The sequence below is a fragment of the Silene latifolia genome, unplaced genomic scaffold, assembly GCF_048544455.1.
Source record: "Silene latifolia isolate original U9 population unplaced genomic scaffold, ASM4854445v1 scaffold_228, whole genome shotgun sequence".
Lineage (NCBI taxonomy): Eukaryota > Viridiplantae > Streptophyta > Magnoliopsida > Caryophyllales > Caryophyllaceae > Silene > Silene latifolia.
The window spans coordinates 91,685-118,404 of NW_027413180.1; the positions used below are offsets into that span (position 1 = coordinate 91,685).

At 35.0% G+C, this 26,720-nt stretch overlaps 2 protein-coding genes across 4 annotated transcripts; both read left to right on the top strand.

Annotated features, from left to right (window-relative positions):
* Window positions 1-700: 700 nt before the first annotated feature.
* On the top strand, window positions 701-11,107 carry LOC141638912 (uricase-2 isozyme 2). 3 transcript variants are annotated; one of them, XM_074448089.1, is made up of 10 exons: window positions 745-876; window positions 1,912-2,010; window positions 2,261-2,481; window positions 4,297-4,389; window positions 6,490-6,565; window positions 7,843-7,952; window positions 8,416-8,507; window positions 9,273-9,446; window positions 9,580-9,673; window positions 10,740-11,107. In XM_074448089.1, the coding sequence occupies exons 3-10, from the start codon at window positions 2,263-2,265 to the stop codon at window positions 10,821-10,823; spliced, it is 942 nt and encodes a 313-aa protein (XP_074304190.1). In that variant the 5' UTR covers window positions 745-876; window positions 1,912-2,010; window positions 2,261-2,262; the 3' UTR covers window positions 10,824-11,107. The 3 variants fall into 3 exon arrangements, with proteins under 3 accessions (XP_074304189.1, XP_074304190.1, XP_074304191.1); XM_074448088.1 differs by lacking the exon at window positions 1,912-2,010 and having other exon boundaries at window positions 701-876; XM_074448090.1 differs by lacking the exon at window positions 1,912-2,010 and having other exon boundaries at window positions 2,255-2,481.
* Window positions 11,108-12,732: 1,625 nt separating this feature from the next.
* On the top strand, window positions 12,733-14,761 carry LOC141638918 (uncharacterized). The gene has a single exon (XM_074448096.1). The coding sequence runs from the start codon at window positions 12,910-12,912 to the stop codon at window positions 14,395-14,397; it is 1,488 nt and encodes a 495-aa protein (XP_074304197.1). The 5' UTR covers window positions 12,733-12,909; the 3' UTR covers window positions 14,398-14,761.
* The last annotated feature ends 11,959 nt before the right edge of the window (window positions 14,762-26,720 follow it).

The following is a 26,720-nucleotide window of genomic DNA, read 5'->3' on the forward strand; positions in this document are numbered from 1 at the left end:
CAGCAATAATAATCCCACAAATTTATATTTTGGAAATACAAATTTATCTGGGAAAAATAGTGCGTGTTGTGTTATCAGACGTTTACCTTTGCCTCGCGTGTCATTAGATCCTCGCCCGGTCGCCCTTTTATAGTAAGTTGTGGAGTGATCAGTGAAGATGTCGACATATTAGGCAAAACAACAGAAAAAGAATTATAAATTTGCCAGAAATCCACTCTCATACCATGTTCTTCATTGTTGAAACTTGAATGGATTCATGTGAAGTTATCTTAGTGGAAAGTGGAGATTGAATGAGGTAAGCATAACGTCTTTTTGATTGCTCAGAAATTTAAGTTTTGAGCATCATTGGGTTGTCGATCATGTAAGAAAGTACAAGCTACGACTCCTATGAGAATGTAGTAACAAGCATTTGTGTATTTGTAGTAGATGTGTGAGCTCTCAGTTGCTGAAGGATTTGTGGAGATTAATGAAAACCTGAGCTATTAATTTGCGGAGATTAGAAAAACTGAGAATTATAAACACAGGGGCAAATTCGTCATTTTATAAAGTTTTTTTTACCTGAGAATAGCATTGGGTGCAATTTATAACCGAGCTATTAATTTGGGTGTAATTTAAAAAAAAAATTAACATAAAAATAAATGTAAAAAAAGTGGATTAAGCATGAATGTAATTGATAATTTACTCTAAAAAAAATTCCATCAAAATAATGACTTGCATAGGAAAGAAAGCGTTTACTAGTTGTCTTCCTCTTATTTTGTTTGTTCTTTCTCAAATCATATTTCTTCTAATTTCTCTTTCTGTCTATTGTTCTGTGTTTAACCCATCATTCTCCTCTCCTGCACAACAATCTTCTTTAATAAGCTTTCAAAAATCAAGGTAAAGCTACTTCTACTTTATGCTTTTTTGTTCCCCCAAATTAGAATATGCTTAGATTAAATTCATTCATCGGGTCCTCTATCTGTTCCTCATTCTTCAACATCATTTCTTCATTATAGTCTAATCATTTTTCTTTTTTTCTTTATTCATTTCAAGTTATAGTTTTTTTGGCTGATGAAGCAGTACTTAGTCGCATTACAATAGAGGTGAATGAGGGATTCGAACCTAGGACCTATTGTCCACAATACCTCCATCTTAACCACTAGACTAAGACATCTTCGGGTTATTGATTTCTTGTTTATTGATTTCAAGTTATTGAGGGTTTTGATCTGCTACTGCTACAATATTTGTGTAAGGGATTAGTCAGGGTGTTGTGTACAATGGCGGCCGACTCCGGATTTGAACTCTGTTTTCTCTCTTATCAAACCTCATTCTTATGCTTGAATGCCTTCTCATTACTCCATTGTTATGCATATTATAAGCTTACATTTCATACTAGTCTAGAAATTCTATAATTGTTTTAGATTTGTGATCTGAGCATCAAACCTTGCCTCTATTTTACTTGCTATGTATACTTTAATAGATTCGTCGTGGTGGTTTGTTCATCATCTCATATTGGTGTTCTAGGAGAAAAGAAAACGAAATACAGTTCTTAGTCACTAATATTTGTCAGAGAACTGTTTTTCTTACTGATGCAACCCCAAAGTTTAAATTTCGTTATCACACGAAAAGTTCTTAGTCATTGCGGTTTTCGTCTTGTAATATAACGAGTTGAGTAATTTTCCACTAACCCTTACAAAGAGTATCATGATTTAAAAAAAAAAAACTTGTTATATGGATGAACTTTTCCTTCTAAATCTTGAATTCTCCACAGTCTTGCTTAATAAAAGAAAACAAGCTGAAAGCCATCTAAACAATTAAATACTACTCCCTACCTTTTATGTCAAGTTACTACTTCATGTTAATTCATTTTATGGTGACACTTATTTCTATAAGTACGGATTACTCCCTCCGTCCCGGTCATTTGTTTACCAGATCAAGAAAACCGGAGATGAGCAATTATTTGATGACAAGTGGACCAAATTGATTGTGTGGAATCAAATTGTTCATCAAAAGCTTCCCAAAAATAGAAAGGTAAACAATTGACTGAGATACCCCAAAATGGAATAGGTAAACAAATGACCGGGACGGAGGGAGTACTTTTCTATGGCACACCAATTCTATTTTTACTTCAGCACTTTCGATTACAAAATGATTGCTTAAGTAAAACTAGAAAATTCAGTGTCTTTGTTAATTGCATCTGCCCCACACTAGCTGCTAGAAGAAACAAAGAAATTATATCGTGTTAATATACATCTTCACCATTCTAACAAGTTAGATATAGGCATGGAAGGTCAAAGGAAAGAAGTTGTACATGGGTTCGGTTTCGAGCAAAAGCATGGCAAACAAAGGGTCAGAGTTGGCAGAGTTTGGAAAGATCCCACAACTGGATCCCACCATTTTGTGGAGTGGAATGTTGGCATCAGCCTTCTCTCTGACTGCATCCCTTCCTATGTCAATGATGATAATTCTGATATTGTTGCCACTGATACCATGAAGAACACCGTATGTTTCTCACAACCAACTTTTTTTTTTTTTGAAATGTAATATTTGGTTGATCAAGTTCTTTATTGGCGTTCTTGATAGAAAGTATTGCAAGTCTTTTTAGTAGGTTATGCGATTGATGCATGATAAAGAGGTTGGGATATTGGATGTAAGAGACTTCTCAATTGGTGATTTTGGTACAAAGTTCTAAATTTTGAACAGGGCTGTCATAATTTTTAGTCAGTATTCTATGCATCAAGTAATCAGGGACCACTGTAATATGCATCTTTAGGTTTCTAGAATTCGTTGTCTTGATAAAACAAATCACCAGAAGTCATACTCCCTCTAATCCAATCCAATCCAAAGGTAACATCTACTTTTTGGAGGTCAATTTGACTGTAAATAACTAAATATAATAAGAAGTATTAGACTTTGACTATTGAAACTAACATTTAGATTTGTTACGAAAAAGTCTTTCGTAAAAAAAAGTCGTGTTTACATGAAGAAAAACCCGTTCAAAGTGCCACCTCAAAGACCACCCAGAAGTAGATGTTACCTCTGGATTGGATTGGAGGGAGTATGTGTTTGTGATGATAATCTAAAATCTAAATATTCTTGCCATTAATAATGTGAAGATCATTGCAATTCCATTGGCCTAAGTGTCCAGACTTTTCATTTTTATATCCATATGTTATTTAGTTTTCGCTCTTTGATATGATATCTGTAAATTCTCCTTAAGGTAAAATGTAGTTCCGACTGGTGAAACTGGCATTTTTTGTGTATTGACTATTGACTGTAAACTTGGCATCCATAATTTTTCTAATATTACTATTACTTTTACCCATGGTTTTAAATGGTTTGAAGCGTACGAAAACGAGGAGGTCTAACCTGCGCCCCATGTACACAAGCACACTGTTTTTGCAAACAAACTTGTAGTTCAAGTTACAAAATTGTGCAAAAATACCCTTTCTTGGATCATATAAAGAAGGTTCACATTAGTAAAATATAGGGAACAAGGAATGTACATGGGTGTAAATGAGTTGGGTCTGCTCAATGAGTCGTAGAAATCTGTTTAGGCAAAGCTCAGTTCCAGTTCTGCCAAACCCAGCACAAGCTCGAGTCCGACTCCAAGTCCTAATTGAGCTTGTCCCAATCTGAAATTCTGAACCAAGCTCGAGCTCATTAAGGATCAAATTGAAGAAGCTCGTTTAGGCTCGTTTTTCTGTTGTTTTAGGTACTTATAGATATATTTATTTTGAACTAAATGTTTTCTTATTAATGAATTAGATTTGAAAAAGAAAGTGAGAATTAAATTTAGCTGAGCGAAGTTTTATATTTATCTTAGCCAAGCTTGGGCTTCAAAATTGAGCTCTGTGAGCTTGGACCGTGCCTAAGCACAGATTTGCCTGCCTTTACTGAGCCAATCCAAACCCGAGCTCACTTGTGAGCTCGTTTATGCGATTAATAGGGAAATGGGGAGCGAGGCATGTAGAGGAAGACATGGAATTTGCATGATAGCTTGCCTCACTGGCTGTGGCTTATCCACAAGGGGCACCTAAAGGGCATCAGGATGTTTTGTTAATGCTTCTTTCAACTTTGCGCCTAGGGCAAACATTTTTTTTTAACATTTTTTTGTTAGTCTCTTGGGTTTATAGTTGAGTTTAACACCTGCGTTTAATGTATTAGCCCAGACGTGGTTCAGCCTCAAAGGTAGCGAAGGAAAGCATTGAGTGCTAGAGATTTATTCATAAATATTATTCTTCTTGTTATAGATCCCCTCACGCTCTTAGTTCCTATGCATTTGATATAATTTAACCTGCTTTGTACTTGATTCAGGTATATGTAAAAGCAAAGGAGTGCGGAAAGCAAATCACGGCTGAAGATTTTGCTATTCTTCTTGCTAAACACTTCACGTCATTCTACAAGCAGGTAGATTGTTTGTCTGTGTGTTATCTCATGTACAAATATACCTGCATTCAGGGCGACGTGAAGTACCCATTCTTATTTCTTTCTCCGTATTGAAGACTTCAGCATGATTTTGCTGTGAATTTTCTCATCACGCGAAATGGTTTCGATTGCATTTGCATTTATGCCTTTTCTCTTTAGATCAAATCTGTTCATCGTTAGAGATGGATCTTAATTCTGAACTCTTGGCCTTTGGGAGCTGTAATTGCAACTTGCAACCCTTTCCGGTCTTGTTAAATCTTTTGTCTAGGAGTTTTCCCTTTGCTCTTACTGCTAGAAAAAGAGTAGAATCGAGTTGTTACCTTTAAATAGCACGCAGGGTGAATATCACATTTTCATAAATATATATTTTGTAGAACAATACGAGGAGAATAGATCCTTAGAAAAGTTTAAAACTGACAACGCCCCTGCATGCGTAGATTTATCGGTCACTCTTGATTATGGCCCCTATATAAATGGACAAATGACCAATCATGTGCAAATGAATATGAATAATATCTACAATGGCAGGCGACACTATCCATATATTTGCAGTATAAATCAAGTTATAATTCGGGTGTCTACTTGGAGTTTAAATAAATTTGCAACTAGCCTCTGATCAATTTATGGTAAACCAGTATTCCATAGTATATAATATGTATCCTGAACCTGCAGCTAGTTTGGGTTCATAGTGGTAGAAAGCAAGGCAGAGGAGAAAATACTTTCCTTCTCTTTCGCTCCATAGTCCATCCCATTTGTATTGTCCTGATTTACTTTTAACAAATATTATTATCTCACGATAATACAACTTTTGAAAAATGTAATATGAAAAAAGTTGTTTAGGTTATAAATCAAGCCAAACTTTAGAGAGTGTCTTTACATTTTTATGAGATCATGGTTTGACCAAAGAAGTCCTCAGCCAAAGTTAGGAAGGTTTACGAATTTGAGTAGTGACACTTTCTACAGCGTCGCACAATATATTGAGCATCTTTTTGGTGAGACCTTTTGTAGCATTACATCATATGCTGACCCGAGGATTAACGATGTTGAGCAATGAAAAGGGCTGACAATAATGTGTGGTTTAGAAACATTATGCTTTTGCGTGGATAGACTAACACTGAGCGAGCATTTAGATGGACATGCATGTGATTTTTTTCGACATATGAGATGGATAGGATAACAGCTAAAAGACCCATCTAAACATTATGCTTATGGATGGGTAGACTAAGTCTTTGAAATGTCAATTTCAAGCTTTTAACTAAATTTGTTTATTTTATTTTTTTTCCTTTTCCTTTGCTGGATGAAACTTCAGCCAAATTCCTGCATTTCAACGTGTCAAACCTTCTTTAGGTTTTACCATTTTAGAGGATCTGGTCCCTTCTATGTTACTCAAGCTCGTTAGAACTTAGAAATATTCTACAAGGGTGCATCTTTTTAAACTCGGCAACATTATGAAATATCCACATATTTTTGGCTTAAATCGTAGTGTCCAAGTGTCACCCCTTTCAATGTCGAGTGTTAGGCACGGTACACAATGTAATATGATGAGTTGTAATAACATATGATTGTGAACATTCAAAAGTTGTTATCTTTGTCATACCTCATTCATTGATTTTAAGCTTTGCAATTGCTTTGATATGTCCATATCATTCCTCTATGTTGACTTTATTTTGCTTTTACTGGTTATTATCTCATGTAAATTATAAGTTTTGCTTAAATTTCGTATAGTAACGTTTCTTACTCCGTCCAACATTATTGTGTCCTTTTGACTTTGATTGACAACTTGGACCATTAATCTCTCCAAAATGTATGTAAAAATACATAATCAAATATGATCTGTTTGATTATCAAAACAACTACCATCATATTATCTTTTCAAAAAGTTATAACTATTGTAGTATTGTATATTGTGAGAAAATAGCGGCCAAATTTGACTAATCAAAGCTGAAGTGAACGTAATAAATGAGATGGAGGCAGTAGAAGAATGCAACTCAGTTTATCCTTGTTTTTGTTTGGGGTTGAATTTTCTGATAACTTCTGTTTGGTTTCTATTTATCCATTCCTCACTTTGTCTTCTTTGTGTAGGTTACTGGCGCAATAGTCAAGGTAGTTGAAAAGCCATGGAAGCGTGTGTATATTGATGGTCAGCCACACAAACATGGTTGGTTTCTAATTGATGCTTTGTGCCCTTGTCTTGCATCATATGGTTCTGCCTAAATCCAAATTATCGCAACTATGAAATAATGCTTCAATCACATTCCTAGTTATAATCCTGTTACAATTTAAACAGCAGTTCCTTCTAACAACTATATCTTTGTTACAAACCAATCAAAATTTTAATTCCTACATCAGAAAATCAATTTCAGCCACATTTGAAATATCTTAAATATCGCAGTCTTCATCCCCTTCAAATTTGAGTCAATAATCTGATTGCATTTCACCCACCATGTTCTGTCTCAGATATTTGATTGGATGAATATGAAGATGACTTATGAGTGTGTCCATAGTTCTTTCTTTGTTCAAAGCATTTCATTGCATAAATGCAAACTCAAATCTAATGTCTTGAGAATGTTGTGGAATAGCTTGAACAGAGGAAGTATAAACTTCCATTTTCTCTAGGTCTCATATGGAAAGGAATAGGGGAAATCAAATAACTGTACGGAGTAGCACAATAGAAGGAATAATAGAAAAGAAAGAGAGTGGCGAATAATATGTCCTACATAGGTGATGCAAAAAGGTTACTGAAGGAATTCATAACTAAAGTCATGTATCTTGCACATTCATAACTAAAGGCTCCACGTAATATACTTCAACTGGAAATTAGGTTCGGTCAGATGGGTGGATTATGATGGAATAAATCAAAATGCCTCGCCAAAGTGGCTAAGCTTCTTTCTCTTGTGAAGTAGCAGTCCTTCAATGCAGTTCTTGACGCAATTTTCATCTTGGGTCATTCGGAAACAACCTCTTTGTGTTGCTAACATAAGGGTAAAGCTGCGTACATCGAACCCCATGTACCCCGCAATTTGCAGGAACCATTGAGACAACGGGGTATTGCTGGCTTGCTGCTGTTATTGCGATTCTGAGAATGAATTAAAAACATAGGGTTTGTTTAGGCAAACAAAGAATTGAGCATTAGTTTGAGACTTAGAGTAGATAATAATCGTCATACAGTGAGGCTGTCTTTAGTGGAAAAACTAATGTAATCTCATTGTCAGCTATTGACTTTTCTAGTGAGATAAATGTATTTAGTTTTTTTTAACCTGTCCTTGTTATCTGGTTAGTTTGTAATGATATCATTCATACGTGTTTGTTACCTGGTTCGAATATCATCTTACGGTTCCTATTAGCCAACCCCTAATTATGTCTTTGATAGAGTCTGCAATAAACGAGCAGGTTCTTAGATGCTAATTCTTTTATTATTGTTTTCTTTTCTTAAAGGCTTTGAACTCGGATCAGAGAAGCATGTCGCTGAAGTTGTTTTGAGTAAATCTGGTGTTTTGAAAGTGTCTTCAGGCATCGAAGACTTAGCTTTACTTAAAACCACACAGGTAATCTGTTTCAGGCTTGCAGCTGATATTAATGCACATATGTATGAGCCAAGTATTCTGCCTATAATGCTTCTTTTCTTTCACCATGTCCTACTGTTGCTAGTAGTTACATTTTCTGGATCTGCTAATGACAATGTAGAATACATTAGAAAGTATACATTGAGCCATTATACTGGTGGTTATTTATACGCTACTATTTTGTTGAGTAAGATAAAATAGGGAAAGTGAATTCATAAATATCTCTAAACATTATTGCCTTCATGAGCATAATTTTACTACTACATTTAAGATAAACAGCTTGGTATTTATTTCTGTTGCCTGTGATATAGCTCTTTTACTCTTAAGCTTATAAAATAGGACAAGTAACGGGTGTCGACCCGTCCTAAATCATACGAAGTACAAAATTGAACATTGAAAGGGAAACTTCAGTCTCATTTTTTTTTTTTTGGCGTGAATTGAACAGTCTGGTTTTGAAGGATTTATTAGGGACAAGTACACACTTCTGCCAGATACTCGGGAGAGGTTGCTTGCCACAGCAGTAACTGCAACATGGAGGTACTTTCTCTGCTTCAGTTAAAGGTGTCTTCTCGTCACTTAAGAGAAACTCGTCACTCTTTGTATTATTCTTTTTAGGGATATGTTCATTGTCATGAAGCAGGCATGAAAGTTCTGTTAGCACTACCTAAATAACATAATACTCCGTATGAATTTGCTGATATCAAAAAATAAAATAATACATCTTGTACTCAATTCAAGGAAAGTAATAAACTTTCCGATATTGGTACTCCTTTGATTTTCCTTTAGGTTGTGGGAGCCTTGTGTTTGTTACTTTGTAGCCCAATTAAGCTGTTTTACCCTTTGCGTCATGTATTAGTATTGTCATATCACAGCGATGCTGTCAATAACAACAAGAAAGCTTAGTCTCAAAATGTTTTGGGGTGGCTCTAACATGAATCGTCAAATGTCAAATGAGACGTACCATCTTACGAAACAATAAAAATTTGGAGACAACGAAAAGGTGTGAAGGGAAGAACTTTTCGATGGAGCTGAGAAGATATTTAAATCAAAGAAATAAGTGGAAAGACAAATTAAACATGGAAATGAAAACAAACAAGAGATACAAATGAAAGGGAATAACGAAGGAGTGCAGCAGACTCATCCAGACTACTACAAAGAGGCCCGCACAGCCTTTCTCAAACAATTCAGAATTGGCTTTGGCTATCAGACCCTTGATGTTAATCGAATTTATGTATTAGTTTGAATGGGTTAATTTATGTATTAGTTTGAATGAAATGACATACATTTACTTAATTACTACAGGTACACGTTTGATAATCTTGAAAGCATTCCAACAAAACCATTGTACTTCGCTGAAAGATATTTGGAGGTGAGGAAAGTGTTGGTTGATACTTTTTTTGGTACACCGAGTAAAGGTGTTTATAGCCCATCTGTACAAAGCACACTTTATCAAATGGCAAAGGCTGTTCTCAACAAGTTAGTCCCCGCACTTCTAATCTACTCCTGTTTTGTATCTTTGCACACTCCTTTGATTATACTGCTTCATCCTCTATTCTTTTAATGAGATTGTGTGTTTGTAACTTGACCCTTTGCAATGTCAAAATTTCAGTTTTCTTGTAGTGTCATCAATACAACTGAAAATGCCAAATCTGCATTTCCTCCCGGTAAACTTGCCAAATGCACAGAATCCGAATGTGGTCAAGGTAGGAACACTTCTTCTAATCCACTACTATAAATTAGGAAATTGAGAAATTGAACCTTTCCATCTTTATTATATTCACTAATTGTTTGAGGTAGCTGATTTTTTTATGGCAGTAGGTAGTTTCAAACTTGAGCATATTTATAGAATTTTTTTGAAAATCATATTCCGTGAAGTAAATGAGGGCCAAAAATGAGATTGACATGTTGGTTTGAAAATGCATAGAAATGGGACGTATGAATTGGAGGAGTCACAACTCAGAGAAACTTGTGAGATCAGCACTGTTATGACTTATCATATGCTGTCATCAAACAAATCTGATGTTTGTCAATATTTTTAGTAGCAGCAAACTTTCACTGCGTTTCTTTTGCTTATGTTCCTAGAATTTGTAATAAAGCCGCTCATAGGTTAGCTAAGCGTGCTATTAAAATGTAGACCTCGTTAACCCGATTGTCAAAAAAAAAAAAAAAAAAAAAAATAGTAGTATATATTACTCCCTCCTATTCAGCCTATACTTCCCCTTTCATTATAATACTCCTCACATATATTAGAGAAAGGGGAACTATAGGCTGAATAGGATTGAGTACTAAAATACTACAACAATAACAATATTACCCCTGGTGCCTCAATGGCTACCCCAAATTGCGGGGTAAGAGAGGGTTGGATGTACGCAGTTTGACCCTTGTGTTAGCACCACAAAGAGACTGTTTCCGAATGAACCAAGAGACAATTGCGTCGGGACAAGAGAAAGAAGCGCAATCAGTGAGCCATTTTGTTTTATTGGGTCATAATTCAATATCCATAACCAAAGAGTAAGGAGTCTTTTAACTTCATTGGAAATGGAAAATAGTATATTAGTAAACTGATAACAAAGAAAGCATTCGATCTAGGGGCGCCTGCTATTTGCAATTTTTTTTTTTTTGGTAATCATTTCTTGCCATGTTGGGAGTTTTGGTCAAAAGCTTGATCACTTTATAATGCTCACGAGGAAAAAGGGACGACTTGTGTTTTTAGATGGCTTTCTTCAGTTTGTGATTATGGTAAGGCTGATGGATGATACTGATTTTCAGTTTGCAGACGATGTTTATCTTCCTACGGATGAGCCTCATGGATCGATTGAAGCAAGTTTGAGTCGCCTCCACTCAAAAATGTAATATGGACTACCGAGTAACAAGTTTAGAAACAACATAAATGGAGTTCATAAATTCATGTATCACATTCTGCTTATAACTGGTCTTGTTTCAGACGGGCCATTTTGGTCTGAAACAAGAAGACGAGATTTTGAAACCATTTTATAGTCAAATATGACCACTATTGAAAAACAAGTCACCATAAGTTGTAACACTGGCTGTACCATTGTGGTTTATATTTAACCATAAAAGTGGCCGTTTGAAAGGTGAATTTGCAATAACGAAAATAGGCTGACAATGTGGGACCATTTTTCTGTCAAATGTTAGAGTTAGATTATTGTTACTACTTCGTAATCCCCTAACTACTAGAAGAATAGGTGAACTCACAAATGTTCCCTCCAAAAAGCATATTTTTAAATAAGTTATTGCTAATTTAATTTTATTTACTAAATAAGAAAACTAATAATTATAATGTATTTTATTATATAATTTTGTTCATTAAAATTAATCTTTTCATCAAATTATATATAAAATTTTAACTAAATTATAAATAATACTCCCTCCTATTCACTCATTTCCTCCCTCTTTTCGTTTTCATGGCAGTTTGATTTTTTTCCCTCTTTCCTTTTTTGGAAGGTTTTGTGTGGTCCAAAATCAATTATATGAGGGGTAGAGTGTTTTGTGTGGTTCAAAATCATTTTTTTATTTTTTGTACAAAATGGAAGGGGAAGAAATGATATTATTATTTGAGAATGACTTGACTCATACTATTCATACTATGTACGGAGTATAAACAAGACTATAAATCGTTTGATTACTTTCATAACAAAAAAAAGAGATAATTTATAAATTGGAATCATTAGCTTTGTGATATAAAAAATACTTTTAAAAAAAAAAACATTTCAGCCCATTACTCAATTCTCTTGGATTAATTTCCAATTTTAATTTTTTTTTTGCTCGAAACAAAATGTAATAACGAGAAAAATGAACAATTAATAAGATATCACTATTATTTTACAATTTAATTTTACTCAGTTTTCTTAAATAATTTTACAGTTCAATTTTTTTCCTCATAGCAAAATATAATGACGTGAACTATAAAAAATTAATAAGGTGTTAATTTAGCATGATTAAATAATAAAAAATAAAAATTCTATAAATACCTCGCATTGATTGCGCGGGATCTAAACTAATACTTTATCAAAGGTTAGACTACTGTCAAGATCAGATGTTTTGTCTTTAAATTTGGCCCATCAAGTGAAGCAAGTCTTTAAAACATGTACAATCCAGTTACATGGGATTTACTAAACATTTAGGACTCGACATTGGTGCAAAACTTGACCGAATCCATAACCGAAAAAATTATGTAGATGGGCTGAAGACCGTACTTAAAAAGTTTGATCTCGGACTGACTAAACCCGTATTAACATGTTTTATTACAAAACTTTCAATTAAAATGTCAATATTAATTATAAATTATGAAATTTGATGTAAATTTGTAAGGGTTATATAAATTTTAGAAGACAATATATTTAATATACAAAATTAATTTAAGAATAATGATAATATCCTTTCATATTATAGATATAAGTGAATTAAATTAATTTATAGATAAATGATTTAAATTAATGTCATGTAATAATAAATTGATAATCTGTCACATTAATTCGCCATGTCACATTAAAAATATGCAACATCACATTTAAATATGCCATGTCACATTAAATTTTAATTTTAATTTATGTGGCTTTTTGGATTCTACGTGGTTTTGTCTATCTGGCGTTTATTTGTCATTTTAGGGTAACCTTTTAATTATATTTTATAGATATAAAAATTGGTCAAATCTCATAATTTTAAGAGGACCACTTTAGTTATCCATTTACCAATAATATATGCAAATGAAAAACCCATTTTAAAATTATACTCCCTCGAGTCTTGAGTGTTGACTGTTGACTGTTGAGCGTTGTGTGAGATTTAAAAAGCGGCATGGACTGGTAGTCTTGTTGCGTAACTGGTATTCTCTTGTTACTGAAAGCAGGTGAATTACTCTGGAACTAATTTCTCTGCGTTTATTCGTTTTGCTTTCTTAACCCATAAATTTATTACTGCAATGAATGATCATCCTCCATCAATTTCCAATCCTACCCCAAAATCAACCTTCTCTAAATCTTTTTTCATTTACTTTTTACCCTTTTTAATCCTGTTTATAGCACTCGCATTTGCATCAATCAAATCTGATTACCACAAAATTCAACATCTAAGATCAACTCTTTCTTCAGGAAATGCTAATCACTTTATTAAATTTCTTTGGAAATTTCTCCGTTTAAACTCAGATTATAATGAAATTAAGTTTAAATCTGATACCCAATATTGTGTACTTTGGATGGCTCCTTTTTTATCTGGTGGTGGCTATAGTTCAGAAGCATGGTCTTATATTACTGCAATTACTCAAAATGTTCAAAACCCATTATTTAATTTGAGGATTGAGCAACATGGTGATTTGGAATCTGTCCATTTTTGGGAGGGGTTACCTAAATATATGAGGGACTTGGCATTGGACCTTCATCGAACGCCGTGCAGGATGAATCAGACTATTGTGGTTTGCCATAGTGAGCCTGGTGCTTGGTACCCTCCTCTTTTCCATACGTTTCCTTGCCCACCGTCTTCTCGTTATAGCGATTTTCTGGCCGTCATTGGTCGGACTATGTTTGAGACTGATAGGGTGAATGAGGAGCATGTGAAGAGGTGTAATATGATGGATTTTGTTTGGGTTCCGACTGAGTTTCATGTATCTAGCTTTACTAAAAGTGGGGTGCAACCGTCAAAGATAGTGAAACTTGTTCAGGCGGTTGATGTGGATTTCTTTGACCCGGAGAAATATCAGCCTTTAGATCTTCTTGGTGTGAGGCAATTGATTTTAGGCAAGCCAAACAAAGGTGTGAAATCGCGTTCTGGTAAGGAGTTCGTCTTCTTGAGCATTTTCAAGTGGGAGTATAGAAAAGGTTGGGATGTATTGCTCAATTCATATTTGACAGAATTTTCTCAGGATGATTTTGTGTCATTATACCTTTTGACAAATCCATACCATAGTGATATGGATTTCGGCAATAAGATTGTAGAGTTCGTTGAGGATTCTAGTCTAGAAAAACCTGCCAGTGGTTGGGCACCAGTTTATGTCATTGATACACATGTAGCTCAAGTAGATCTCCCAAGGTTATATAAGTCTGCTAATGCATTTGTTCTCCCTTCAAGAGGAGAAGGATGGGGTCGTCCAATTGTCGAAGCGATGTCAATGTCTTTGCCAGTGATAGCTACCAATTGGTCAGGCCCAACTGAATATTTGACAGACGAAAATAGCTATCTTTTGCCAGTCGATAAAATGAGTGAGGTGGCAGAAGGGCCATTTGCAGGGCATTTGTGGGCAGAACCTTCAGTTCATAAGTTACAGGGTTTAATGAGACACATCATTATCAATTACGAGGAAGCTAGAGTGAAAGGAAGGCTAGCAAGGGAAGACATGATCAGTAAATACTCCCCTAATCGTGTTGCTGATATAGTTAGCAAGTTAGTTAACACAATTCTTGAAGAAAGAGCATAATTTTTTCTGCTCTTTTTTTTATCTCCTGAAGTTTATTGTGTACTACTCGTCTGGGGACATTGTCATTCCAACATCGAATTCTAAATCCGTGAGGTCAACAAGAGATAAGACTATTATGCCTTCACCATGTCGACTGAAGCTGGTTGCTTGCTTTGGCAACTGTTGGATCAAGGACTAAGAAATCTGTCACTCAACAACATTGTGTTATGATTTTTGTTTTGTTTCTTGGTTTTGGTTCCTGTTTCTTGAAGTTCAGTGCAATGGTCAATGTTCTGTTGCTTTGAGAGCCTGATCTTCATTTACCTGGTCATTGACATGGAATAACGAATCTTGAACAAACAAAAAAAAGTTATTGGGGCCGTAATTGTTTCTTACCTCGTACAATTACTGAACAGTACAATTATATCTCCTATTATTGCAGCATCGATACAACGGAAGAGTTAGGGACATCTTACCACTGTTGCTCTTTAGTTTAGCTCCTTTGCAATTTCTTTTTTCCTGGGAACTTCTGGGCAAGTCAATATGATATGTATTTTAAGTACGGTTTCGTCTATGCTATGCTCCAGCAGTTCTGGCTGGTTATGGAATTGGTCCTGCGGTTGGTTGTGCGGCGGAGTAAATGAACTTAAATATCCATATTCAAGATAGTTTATCTCAAACAAGTATTACTTACACATAATTCAAAAGAGAGCCTTGACGCAAAGGGAAACCAGAGGCACGGTGTTCCTAACAGGATAGGAAACTAAGCACTTCAATTTCCAAATTAACGAGGTTTAAAGTATTTATATATTGCATTTATTAATCCCGAAAACCGAGTCTAATAGAATAACTCGACAGCGTGATTATGGGCTCGGTCGAGTACAAGAGCTCGGCCGAGTAGAGACCTCTAATGGTCCTTTCAGCTCGTATCTTCTCCTCATCGCCCCTTGCTTTCTTGCACGTAGGCACTTCATTCCTGTAAGCTCCAAATGTGGCTTCAATCCTGCAAAATGGATATAAAATGCATTGTAACGGTATAAATCGCATATAAAACACCCTTATAAAACTCCTCCAAATCAAACATTTGCTTGTTCCCAAGCAAATCAACTAGACCCATAAAAGAGCTAATTGAACATGCACACACGAATTACATAGCAACACACATCTATAATAACAAAGTATGAAAAACACAGCTCGAATTCCGAGATGTGACACGATACCGGAAATATGACTCCCTTTAACAATCTTCGACCTTACAAGACCATACATCGTCGGATTTCCTCACAGTTTTCAGTCGACACTGATTCAAGCATAGGGTGAGTTATATGTACGTATAGATAGAAAGAGATAAGACTCTCACTTACTTGACTCCTGAAATGCGCATGCAATCTAATGTGAAATCGACCTCCACAATCAACAAAGCATATCCACCAAACAATGACCAATGTACATGCAAAAGACTTGAAATGTAGTTAAGGGATTATGGCTAAAAGGTGGTTGCGCAAATTATGTCTAGCTAATGTAGGGCTAAACCGGTAGTCGCATACCAAATCCACATCAATGACAAATCGATAATCCCAATTACCAACTAGAGAAATGATCTTAAATAGAGACAACTCATAAGGGAAAAACAATGTCCCTTAAAATTATGCATTCGACTCTAGCTAAATTGCTTTTCTTTTCTTTTTTCACCATCTGGCAAGAAGTAATGCTTTTTTTTTTTTAAATAATTCTTTTTTTCTTTTGAATTCATATTTTCATTCATTTTTTTCCATTACAAATCAAGACGGTAATATTAAAAAATTGGATGACAACCACTAAAATTCAAAAGAGAAAGAGCACTCATGTAATCAAACTTAGACAATTTAAATGAATCTCTTGACCATATTACAACCACGTCATCAAACATTGTTACACCCTTTGATATTCAAAATACTTCACCCAACCTAGAAGTAACAATAGTCATTAACTACCAATATACACGACTATAGCAACCCGACCCGCCACCGTTGTAACATAACCCTAATAGTAAGATGAGTTGTGCAGCTTTGGGCCCATTGATATTGTCTTCAGTTAAGCCAAAAAGCATATGTCCTTGTTACTAAGTGGTGGTGGAATCCCTTATAAACATATCATAAACTCCTTATTTTCCCAATATAGGACAACTTTCCTCTCAATCTCTTGGGGTGTGGTGAGCCGAAGTCGTATGCTCCCAAAAATAAGTAATAATGTCCTATTACCTTAACTATATAGTAGAGGTAAGTCGGGTGTCGAATACACAGGAAAGGCAATATAATTAATGTGTAAAAAGTAAAGAGTACAAGTAACAATAATATTGAGGGGTTTTTGAGATTGATTATAACTAATGAACTAATAAGAAAAAGTAATAAATAAATGAGATGAATTCAGATGGCTAAAAGGTCCCGAGTCAAGGTTTATCCACTACTAGTTAACAATTGATCGTCGACCGCTAATCCTAATTTATCACTTGAGTATCCCGTTGTAAAATATACAAGTGTTTTAAATGATCCTTAGAAAATATTACTCAGTTCAAAACGCGAGACTAAGCAACCTAATTAATGAACAATCTAATCCAAGCGTCTAGATTTAATTCATTAGCAGCATGAACGAATAGAACAATCAATGGAAATAACGTCCTTTAACACATGCGGTTATCGGTTCGAATTATATATTTATTCCCCCTTTTACCCAACTACGATAATACGCATACAAATAATTGGATTAAAGGTTGCAACTTTATCTAATGAATTGAACAATTACGGATTCAAACATATAGAATTGCAATAGATTGAAGGATGTAATAATTAATTGGCCAAATAAATTAAACATACAACAATCATATATTAAGAACGGAGAATAAATAATAGTCAAGTATAAAGTAAAGGATTAAGACGGTCTCACAATTGATAAACTCGTAGCTTCAAAGTACCTTGAATCGAGAAGGGAGGATTAGTTCCTCATAATTTACATAAGACGAATAATAATAGGGTTATTGAGTTCTTCCCCAAAATTACAACTTGAATGAATGGTAATATAAATCTAATACTTAACCTCATACTACTACTAATAATAATAATAATAAAGTAGATGGGAATAGGAAACACGAACATAAAGCTTGAAATTAGCTTTCCTCTTGCTGCGACACGGGCGACCCGCGCGTAGGGACCCGCGACTCGCGTGAACGGCTGCCAAGAAACGCTGCATGATGCTCCGTCATTTTCTTCATGTTGTTTCTATAATTTTTGGGCTTGTAGGTCTAAAAGGGGACAAGGTCATGTGACAAGGACCAATTAGTAACCTTTTCATTTAACTTGTTTTACATTCACTTGGGCTTCATTCTTGATTTCTCGATCCGAACAATGGATCCATTTTAGCTGTGCTTCAATAATCCAATAGCAACCAAAATCAATCTTCCAGCTCATTAACCCATAATACTACCCAATTATTCTTAATTTCAACTAACAACATTACATGAGAATTTATCCAATTACGCTATTAAAACTCCACAAATCTCACCAATACTCGCTTAAATCGACACTCCTACTGTACTAAGCCCGTCTTATCAAACTTCCCCACACTTAGATCTTTACTCGTCCTCGAGTAAACTTAAAGGACTCATTACAAGCTTATACCAACACTGATCCGCAGAAGTATAAGGAAGGTAGCAAGACTTACAATGAAACTCTTGTAAGACGATCTCCAACACAGCAAAGAGAGATAAAATAACATCGAAAGAATTCTTTTCTTTTACCTAAATCTCTCATTTTGCCTAGAGCGCCCGCCCTTGCGGGTTTTCACTCTAGCTTATCTTTTTTTTCAACCTCACTCTACTCTCAGTGGCACGCAACTCGATTCTTCATTTTACCCGGAGCGCCCTTTCGGGTTTTCACTCCGTCCTCGGCCACATCCCAATCTTGCCTAGGCGCCCTTTCGGGTTTTCACCTAGCCGAGATTCTTTTCTTTCTTTCACTTTTTCATCTTTTTTCAATTTTTTTTTTCTGAAATAAATAACCGAAATAAAAGCACACAATTACAAATGAGTAAAAATCGGAACGATTCTCCCTCCCCACACTTGAATAAAACATTGTCCTCAATGTTGTAAGGACACAATAAAGGGAAAAGGAGAACAAAACACACCTCATATAAGAAATCGCCAATGACGACATAAGTCATCCAACATGCCTCAACACCGCATGAAATAGAGCAATCCACGCACCATACCTCCTCCCCACATTTGGCCATTAGCATATTCCATAAAACACAATCACACAAGGCCAACAAAAGATGAGAGAAACCAAAGAAGACTAATGCCCCTTATTACTCCATCCTAACAAATGACCAAGTAGCTCTAAAAACATATGTCCCGGTAACAAATTGCACATAAATAAAATACTTCCACAACTCCGAGCTTACACGGTCAATCCTAATCTTCTCTACGCCAAATTAACGAACCATCCAACCGCAATAGCAAGGTGCCACAACAACGCACCGCAGTTTCTCCACACCATAGCCTCTATCCTACCCAACCAACCTTCTATGTCTCCCTGCGTATGTCGCCAACACCAGAATTCAAGGCAGTTCCGATTGCTTTTTTTTTTTTTTTTTTTTTTTTTTTGAATTTTCGTTTTTTTTCCGTTTTTTTTTCTTTTTTGCAAAAATTGCACACACAAATCTATGGGTTGCCTCCCAGAAGCGCTGTTGTTTTACGTCGTTGGCTCGACATCTCGCGGAGTGGTGAACCACCCGACTTAAGAGAAAGTTAGAGATTTACCTGTCAAAATCTCCTTCAGCTGAGTGATTAGTAGTCAAGAGCGGAACAACTCAATGCCCTTAAGAGTTTATCAAACATGCTAGCAAAAGAGTCAGTGAAATAACAGTAGCAGCTCAATATCAATTGAAACAACACATGAACAAAAGAGGTATAAGCAAATAACCCGAATTTATCCGAGCCCCTTAATTGTTCCATACTAGCTACTAAATCACGATATGAATCTTTATAAGATAAGGAATCAAAAGGCAAAATCAAGTATGTAAAAGAGAAAATATAAGGAGCTTTGGGATTTACCTTATCTATCTCCTTTGGATGAGCAGTTGGTGATTCCTGTTTTTGAGATAAAACCTCAAGGAGATCATCATGTTGTACTTTCTCATCATTTTTTACTCTACTCTCTTGAACGTTTATACTCAGTTCTTCACTTTCTATCAGTACAACTATAGGTTCTCCAAAGGGTAGAGTGTCCTCTACGTTGTCAAACATTGAAAAATCATCTCCAACATCACTAAGGACCTCATCCACTTCCTCATTGGCTTCACTTGCCTCAATCAAACGCCCTTCATGTACATCCTCCACAATAACAACTCAAGATATCCTCAAACTTGGAATCCTCACTCAAAACACTATGAATCGAGGAATCATCCTGCACGTGTATCATCTCACCAATAGCACAAGAAGGGTCAATTGACATTAAAACAGAGGGAGGGGGTAATGAATGTGTCAAATTATAACCACCCTCCTCCTCATCATCATCCCAAAAGCCATCATCATCGCTATCGACATCACTCTCTTTATAAGAGTGCTTCACATCAGGTTCAAGAGGAAGGGGGTCATGACACTTATCAATATGCTCAGCTTGCCACTTAAGATAATAAGAATCAAGTTCTTCTTGTGTCACACAGTTATCAAAGTGATTAGTCGCTTGTTCAACTCTGTCCTCTAAATCTTGACTAACTAGCAGGTTAGTCTCACATGGGGAGGGAGTAATATTAACACAAGAAGAATTCACATCAGCCACATAAGCACGTATCAAATCCTCGGTAGACAAAGGTGAGTTATCATGACAATTCAAAGCATCAGAATAAAGGGGTTGGGAATGTATAGGGAGTGAATTGTATCGCTCCCATTCTTCAGTGTCATAAGCCAAATATTGAAAAAGCCCCCACTTTTCCTCATATCTCAACCTATTAATGAACTTTCCCCGACTTAAAGAATGAACCTTCCCAAGTGTCTCCTTATTTAGACCATTATAAATTACACGACAAAGCTCCCATATTTGATAAGGATGACGACATCTTATAACATATTCATGTAACCTATTGAAATATTTATAAAACAGTTCATTCTCATATTGGGGGAAATATTTAGTAGCCATATATCAAGTAAATTAAACTAAATAAATATACTAAAACTCTATACTACAAAACACAAAAATCAACAATTGCCTTCCCGGCAACGGCGCCAAAATTTGGTGAGCCGAAGTCGTATGCTCCCAAAAATAAGTAATAATGTCCTATTCCCTTATCTATATAGTAGAGGTAAGTCGGGTGTCGAATCCACAGGGAAGGCGATGTAATTAATGTGTAAAAAGTAAAGAGTACAAGTAACAATAATATGGGGGTTTTGAGATTGATTATAACTAATGAACTAATAAGAAAAAGCAATAAATAAATGAGATGAATTCGGATGGCTAAAAGGTCCCGAGTCAAGGTTTATCCACTATTAGTTAACAATTGATCGTCGACCGCTAATCCTAATTTATCACTTGAGTATCCCATTGTAAAATATACAAGAGTTTTAAATGCTCCTTAGATAATATTACTCAGTTCGAAACGCGAGACTAAGCAACCTAATTAATGAACAATAGAATCCAAGCGTCTAGATTTAATTCATTAGCAGCATGAACAAATAGAACAATCAATGGAAATAACGACCTTTAACACACGCGGTTATCGGTTAGAATATATATTTATTCCCCCTTTTACCCAACTACGATGAAACGCATACAAATAATTGGATTAAAGGTTGCAACTTTATCTAATGAATTGAACAATTACGGATTCAAACATATAGAATTGCAATAGATTGAAGGATGTAATAATTAATTGGCCAAATAAATTAAACATACAACAATCATATATTAAGAACGGAGAATAAATAATACTCAAGTATAAAGTAAACGATTAAGACGGTCTCACAATTAATAAACTCGTAGCTTCAAAGTATCTTGAATCGAGAAGGGAAGATTAGTTCCTCACAATCTACATAAGACGAATAATAATAGGATTATTGAGTTCTTCCCCAAAATTACAACTTGAATGAATGGTAATATGAATCTAATACTTAACCTCATACTACTAATAATAATAATAATCTATCTATATTAATAAAGGAAGCTTTTTTCGAGCGATTATAGAGTCTCCAATATTAGCAAAACACCTTAGATTAATAATAATAATGCTAAATAACCTCCACTGAAAAAAAAAATTGATAAAAACAAATACGACTAAAAGATAGAGTTTCTTAGGAAATACGGAGGAGTAAATAGTACTCCGTAGTGTTAAAGAAGTCTTATTGGAGTTAAATATCCATCTTATAAACAATCTAATTTCACCTCCCAGCGTGAGTGATAAGGGTTTGATAAATTCCAATAAAATATTGTTTAAAGATAATAAAAAAGGCTCATTTAATTGACTGAGGAGTTTGTGTTGGAATCATGAAACAAAATTTTTAACATATATAAAAGGAAAAGAAATTACGTGTTCTTTTCCTATCCTTCCTTATTTTCTTTATATTATGATTTATTTATGATGATTATGACTTTTTTTATACACGTATAATTTATGATAATGGTTTCTTAGTGTCTATCCTTCATCCTTTCTCTATGATTTCTCTTAGTGTGATTTATGCATGTATGAGTATATTGTTTTATCCTACAGATTCATGCAATTAATTCCTTAACAATCTCGTGTTCTGTGGTAAGTTATGGTCATTTATTTTGTAATTAGCTTGATTCTTTGTTATCAATAAAATATGGTTGATTAATCTCTTTAATATTAGTTTTATTTGTGAATCAATGAGCAACGCAATTGGCATCTTATTGGGTAAGTTTTAATACTATACAGAGTATTATCGATTAGAGTTATTTCTGCTAAGCATTATCTACGTTTTTTTTTTTATTTGGTCAACAATGTAAATTGTTGGATTTCCAGTTTCTTTATTTTGTTTGTTTATTGTTCATTAATTAGGTGTATGTTTACTAAAACAATCTTTGTATTTCAGAAAACATATATGAAGATCGACTAAAATACGGTATTTAATTTTTGGAGCTTCGACTGCCCAAGAGGATCGGGCCAGGTTCTTTAGTCTTCATATTACAGTTTTTTCGAATGTTTATGTTTAGCCCTAGGAGACATGTATTCTTTGTTTGGTTGAGTCAGGTTCGTTAAGATATAATTTAAAATATAATTTTTTTATTATATGTATTTTAATGGCATGAAATATAAATATGATTAGTGTCAGTAGTAGTAGGCTAATAGTCTATTTAAAATCAGGTTTTGCCTCCAAAAAAACCCCAGCAGCAGGCCTATGCAGTAGACATTATAGGATAAATTTTATATTTAATATCGAGTGAATTGTGATTCAAGTCTTTACCGAGAGTCCACCTTTTACATAACTCTTATGAGCAATATTAGAAGCGGAGTAATAATAGGAAAAGTAGACAAATTAAACACAACTTCAAACTTAAAGATAAGATATATAGCGGTCAATTAGCAAGTTGTGTTGTTCACAATTTAGAATAAATAATGGAAAGATTATTATAATAATACAACGATAAAGATTAGTTGGATGTGGAGTCATAGAAGTAGAATACCTCAAAGTAACTACATGTTTGGATATAAAACATGATCGATGTGTAGGTGGTTTGTTCCTGTTTTGTCATTTGAAAGAAAGTTAAAAACAATTTTGAGTTATAATCCTAACTTTTGTTTAAATTCTTTTTGGTGCAGATTGTATTTAAAATGCACAGATGTATCATACAAGCTATTTGAATTTTTTTTACTATTTAAATTACTAATTGATGGTTTTAGTGATACTCTAGAAATTAATGATTTGTATTCATAAAGGCAAAGGAACACACAAATAAAGAGGTCGTATAAGAGATGAGCTAAGAAGCAACATAACAGAGGGTGGTTACTACTACTTTTCATCATTGCTTAGAATATTTTTTTGGATGTGAATTGCTTATTAGAGTTGATACAATGTATTAGAGTTTTGTATTAGATTTTTGCGGGTTTTATAAGTTTAAAAAAAAAAAAAACAAGGTCAAAACGTGCTATAAACTTATTTGTACGGCTTAAGATTAGGATGAGATCAGAAATCCATCAACATATTCTCTATATAATTATACACTTTTTATATTACCAAGTTTTAGTACGGTGTACAATTTATCAAATATTTAGTTATTATTCATATTATGAAGGATACACATGCATTATGTACGAGAATTCTGATCTCCGCAATTGTTATTACCGTATATCTCTTCATAGGTACCCCGTAAATTTAAATGTATTTTACATATACTATTGGTAAACAAGGTATATATTCTTCTCTTATTTCAATTGTTAGTACACTCCTAGGAGAAGAGCACAACCGATTTAATTTACTGAGATCGTATATTTCGTTTATGTTAAAAGAGTTTTTGTTAATTTAGTATAGCTTGATTATTGATTGCCTTACTTTATATAAAATCACAAACCATGAATATAATACGGAAAAGAATATATAATCCTTCTCTTATTTCAAGTTTTAGTTCCTTCAAACTTTTGTTTTAAGGGCTCCACCTACTTAAAACCCTAAGAATGAGAGTTAACTCAAGTGATAAGACCACTCTTACTCCAACCGTGAGGTTGAGAGTTTGATTCTTATATGCGATATAATCGATCATTTGAAAAAAAAAAAAAGAAAAAAACTTGATAAAATATGGTTTGATTATTAGTGATTGACATACCTGTATGCAATCACAAATCACAATTCATAAATATCAATTTGCAAACTACGCACCTAAAAAGAAATTAGGAGATTAAAACTAATAAAATATTTTAATTTGGATATTATATATTTGATATAACATTGAGTCATTGACTGCATTTAATAAAAATAAGATTAATGGACTATTCGTTGTTATAGTGTCAGTCTGTTATTTGTTAATACACGTACGATTTTACTGATACAAACATCGAGGTAATACGTGATATTTTACAACTGTTTATAAAACGTAATATTACAAGTGGCCCGTGCATCACACGGGCATTAAATCTAGTAATAATAATAATAAAAAGTAGATGGGAATAGGAAACACGAACATAAAGCTTGAAATCAGCTTTCCTCTTGCTGCGGCACGGGCTACCCGCGCGTAGGGACTCGCGACTCGCGTGAACGACGCTCCGTCATTTTTTTCATGTTGTTTATATAATTTTTGGGCTTGTAGGTCTAAAAGGGGACAAGGCCATGTGACAAGGACCAATTAGTAACCTTTTCATTTAACTTGTTTGACATTCACTTGGGCTTCATTCTTGATTTCTCGATCCGAACAATGGGTCCATTTTAGCTGTGCTTCAATAATCCAATAGCAATCAAAATCAATCTTCAAGTTCATTAACCCATAATACTACCCAATTATTCTTAATTTCAACTAACAACATTACATGAGAATTTATCCAATTACGCCATTAAAACTCCACAAATCTCACCAATACTCGCTTAAATCGACACTCCTATACTGTACTAAGCCCGTCTTATCAGGGTGTTACAAACTCCCCCACTTAAAGAACACAACGTCCTCGTTGTGCTTTAAATATGACCGCAACCAAGCCTAGAATCCTTCCCCGCTTGGTTGTTGACCTGAGTACTCCTGACCACAGGCCCACTACACGGTCGCTGGGTTGCTCTGATACCATTTATTACAACCGAGCCACCACAGTCGTAACACAACCCCATAGGATGGGATGTGTACCTTTGAGCCCATTATTTGTTCTCACTTAAGCCCAAAAGCAAAATGCCTTGTTACTAAGTGGTGTGTGGAATCCCTTATAAACATATCATAAGCTCCTTATTTTCCCGATGTGGGACAACTTTCCTCTCAATCTCTTGAGGTGTTACACAAATAATAGGCCCAAAGGTACACATCCCATATTATTGGAGTTGTGTTAGGACGGTGGCGGGTTGACAAGTAGGCAAAGCTGCCTCCTCCATGGTCCTCTTGGCTCTCCACCGTTCTGATAGTTTGGAAGTTGTTTTCTTTTTGGGGTTTGCGCTGGTCCTTGCTCCAGTCTGTCTGCCTGTGCTCTGTCTTTGCTCCGGTCAGTCTATCCCTTCTGCCGGCTCTGACTTCATAGGCAGTGTCTTCACAAGACTATTACAGTTGATGCGCTAAGGGTTGCGGGCTTTCGGTTTCATTGCCGGGTTTGAGCTCCCTGGTTAGTTTCACATTGGCTTGTGTATGCAGTGTCAAACCCCAGGCCTGACACAAAAGACTCAATCTTTGCCTAGACAAGAGTTTCCTGAATTGTTCAGGAATGCAACAGACTTGAGAATATAATTAAAAATACCAAATGGCCTCCTAAAATCATGAAATTTGGGGACAAGCTAGTTAATTGGTTAAATAACTCTGAGTAAAATTCTAGGAATTTTGAGACACTCTAAGTATTTTTAGTTGAATAAATAAGACAGGCTGACAGGAAGAATCAGACTGCTTGACACAGGAATGTTATTTGATGACTGAGAGGGAACCAAGGGATATAATTATCAACTTAAATCCCACAGAATACTCACAGGGAAACAAGCTAACAATTTGGACAACTTAACATGGAAATTATCACAGCCTAGCACAGATAATAACCAACTCAAGTTAACAGCAAGACCACACAACCCACGATCGAGCACGAGATTGAATGAATCTTACCAACAGACTTTGTTCAACACCTACAGTCTAAGCACAAGATGTTAACAGGCCTGACTCTTAACTACAGACTAAGCACAAATTATAGAGATTTAAAATTGAGAGAAAACTCTGGTTTAATATTCATCAAAAAGCTGCCTCAATGCAGTTGGAGGAGAGGTCCTTATATAGGCCTTCCTCTTGGAGATATGGTACAAGTTTAACCTAGTAATCTCATCCAAGGGCCAAGATTCGTTCTTAGAACATAAATAAAGTACTGGAAATATTTTACAATGATGACAAAATGATTTAAAAGAAGCTGCAAGAAAACAACAGAAATATAATCCTGCACCGATAGTGACATCTTTGCTTCCTAGGTCTGAGTGTTGCTTTGGCTGGGAGTGTAAGGACGAATGGGTGCAGTGGGGGTCTTGACTTTTCTCGAGGTGGTATCGAAATATGGAGAGACAAGCAAAAGTTTTTCAAAGAACAACTCCTTCCTTGTTTAGCCGTAGAAATGGCAATATACTTTATGCTTTATGTCCCTTTTGACTTGACTTTCGGTGGGGTTTTCTCTTGATTGCGGGGTGAATTAGGCCTGGCTCCTTA

Excerpts from the sequence above, each read along its gene's own strand:
- LOC141638912 (XM_074448088.1), top strand. The coding sequence starts at position 2,263 with ATGGAAGGTCAAAGGAAAGAAGTTGTACATGGGTTCGGTTTCGAGCAA. Across the intron at positions 2,482-4,296 it reads CTGATACCATGAAGAACACC|GTATATGTAAAAGCAAAGGA; the intron begins GTATGTTTCTCA and ends TACTTGATTCAG. Across the intron at positions 9,447-9,579 it reads GCAAAGGCTGTTCTCAACAA|TTTTCTTGTAGTGTCATCAA; the intron begins GTTAGTCCCCGC and ends TCAAAATTTCAG.
- LOC141638918 (XM_074448096.1), top strand. The coding sequence starts at position 12,910 with ATGAATGATCATCCTCCATCAATTTCCAATCCTACCCCAAAATCAACC.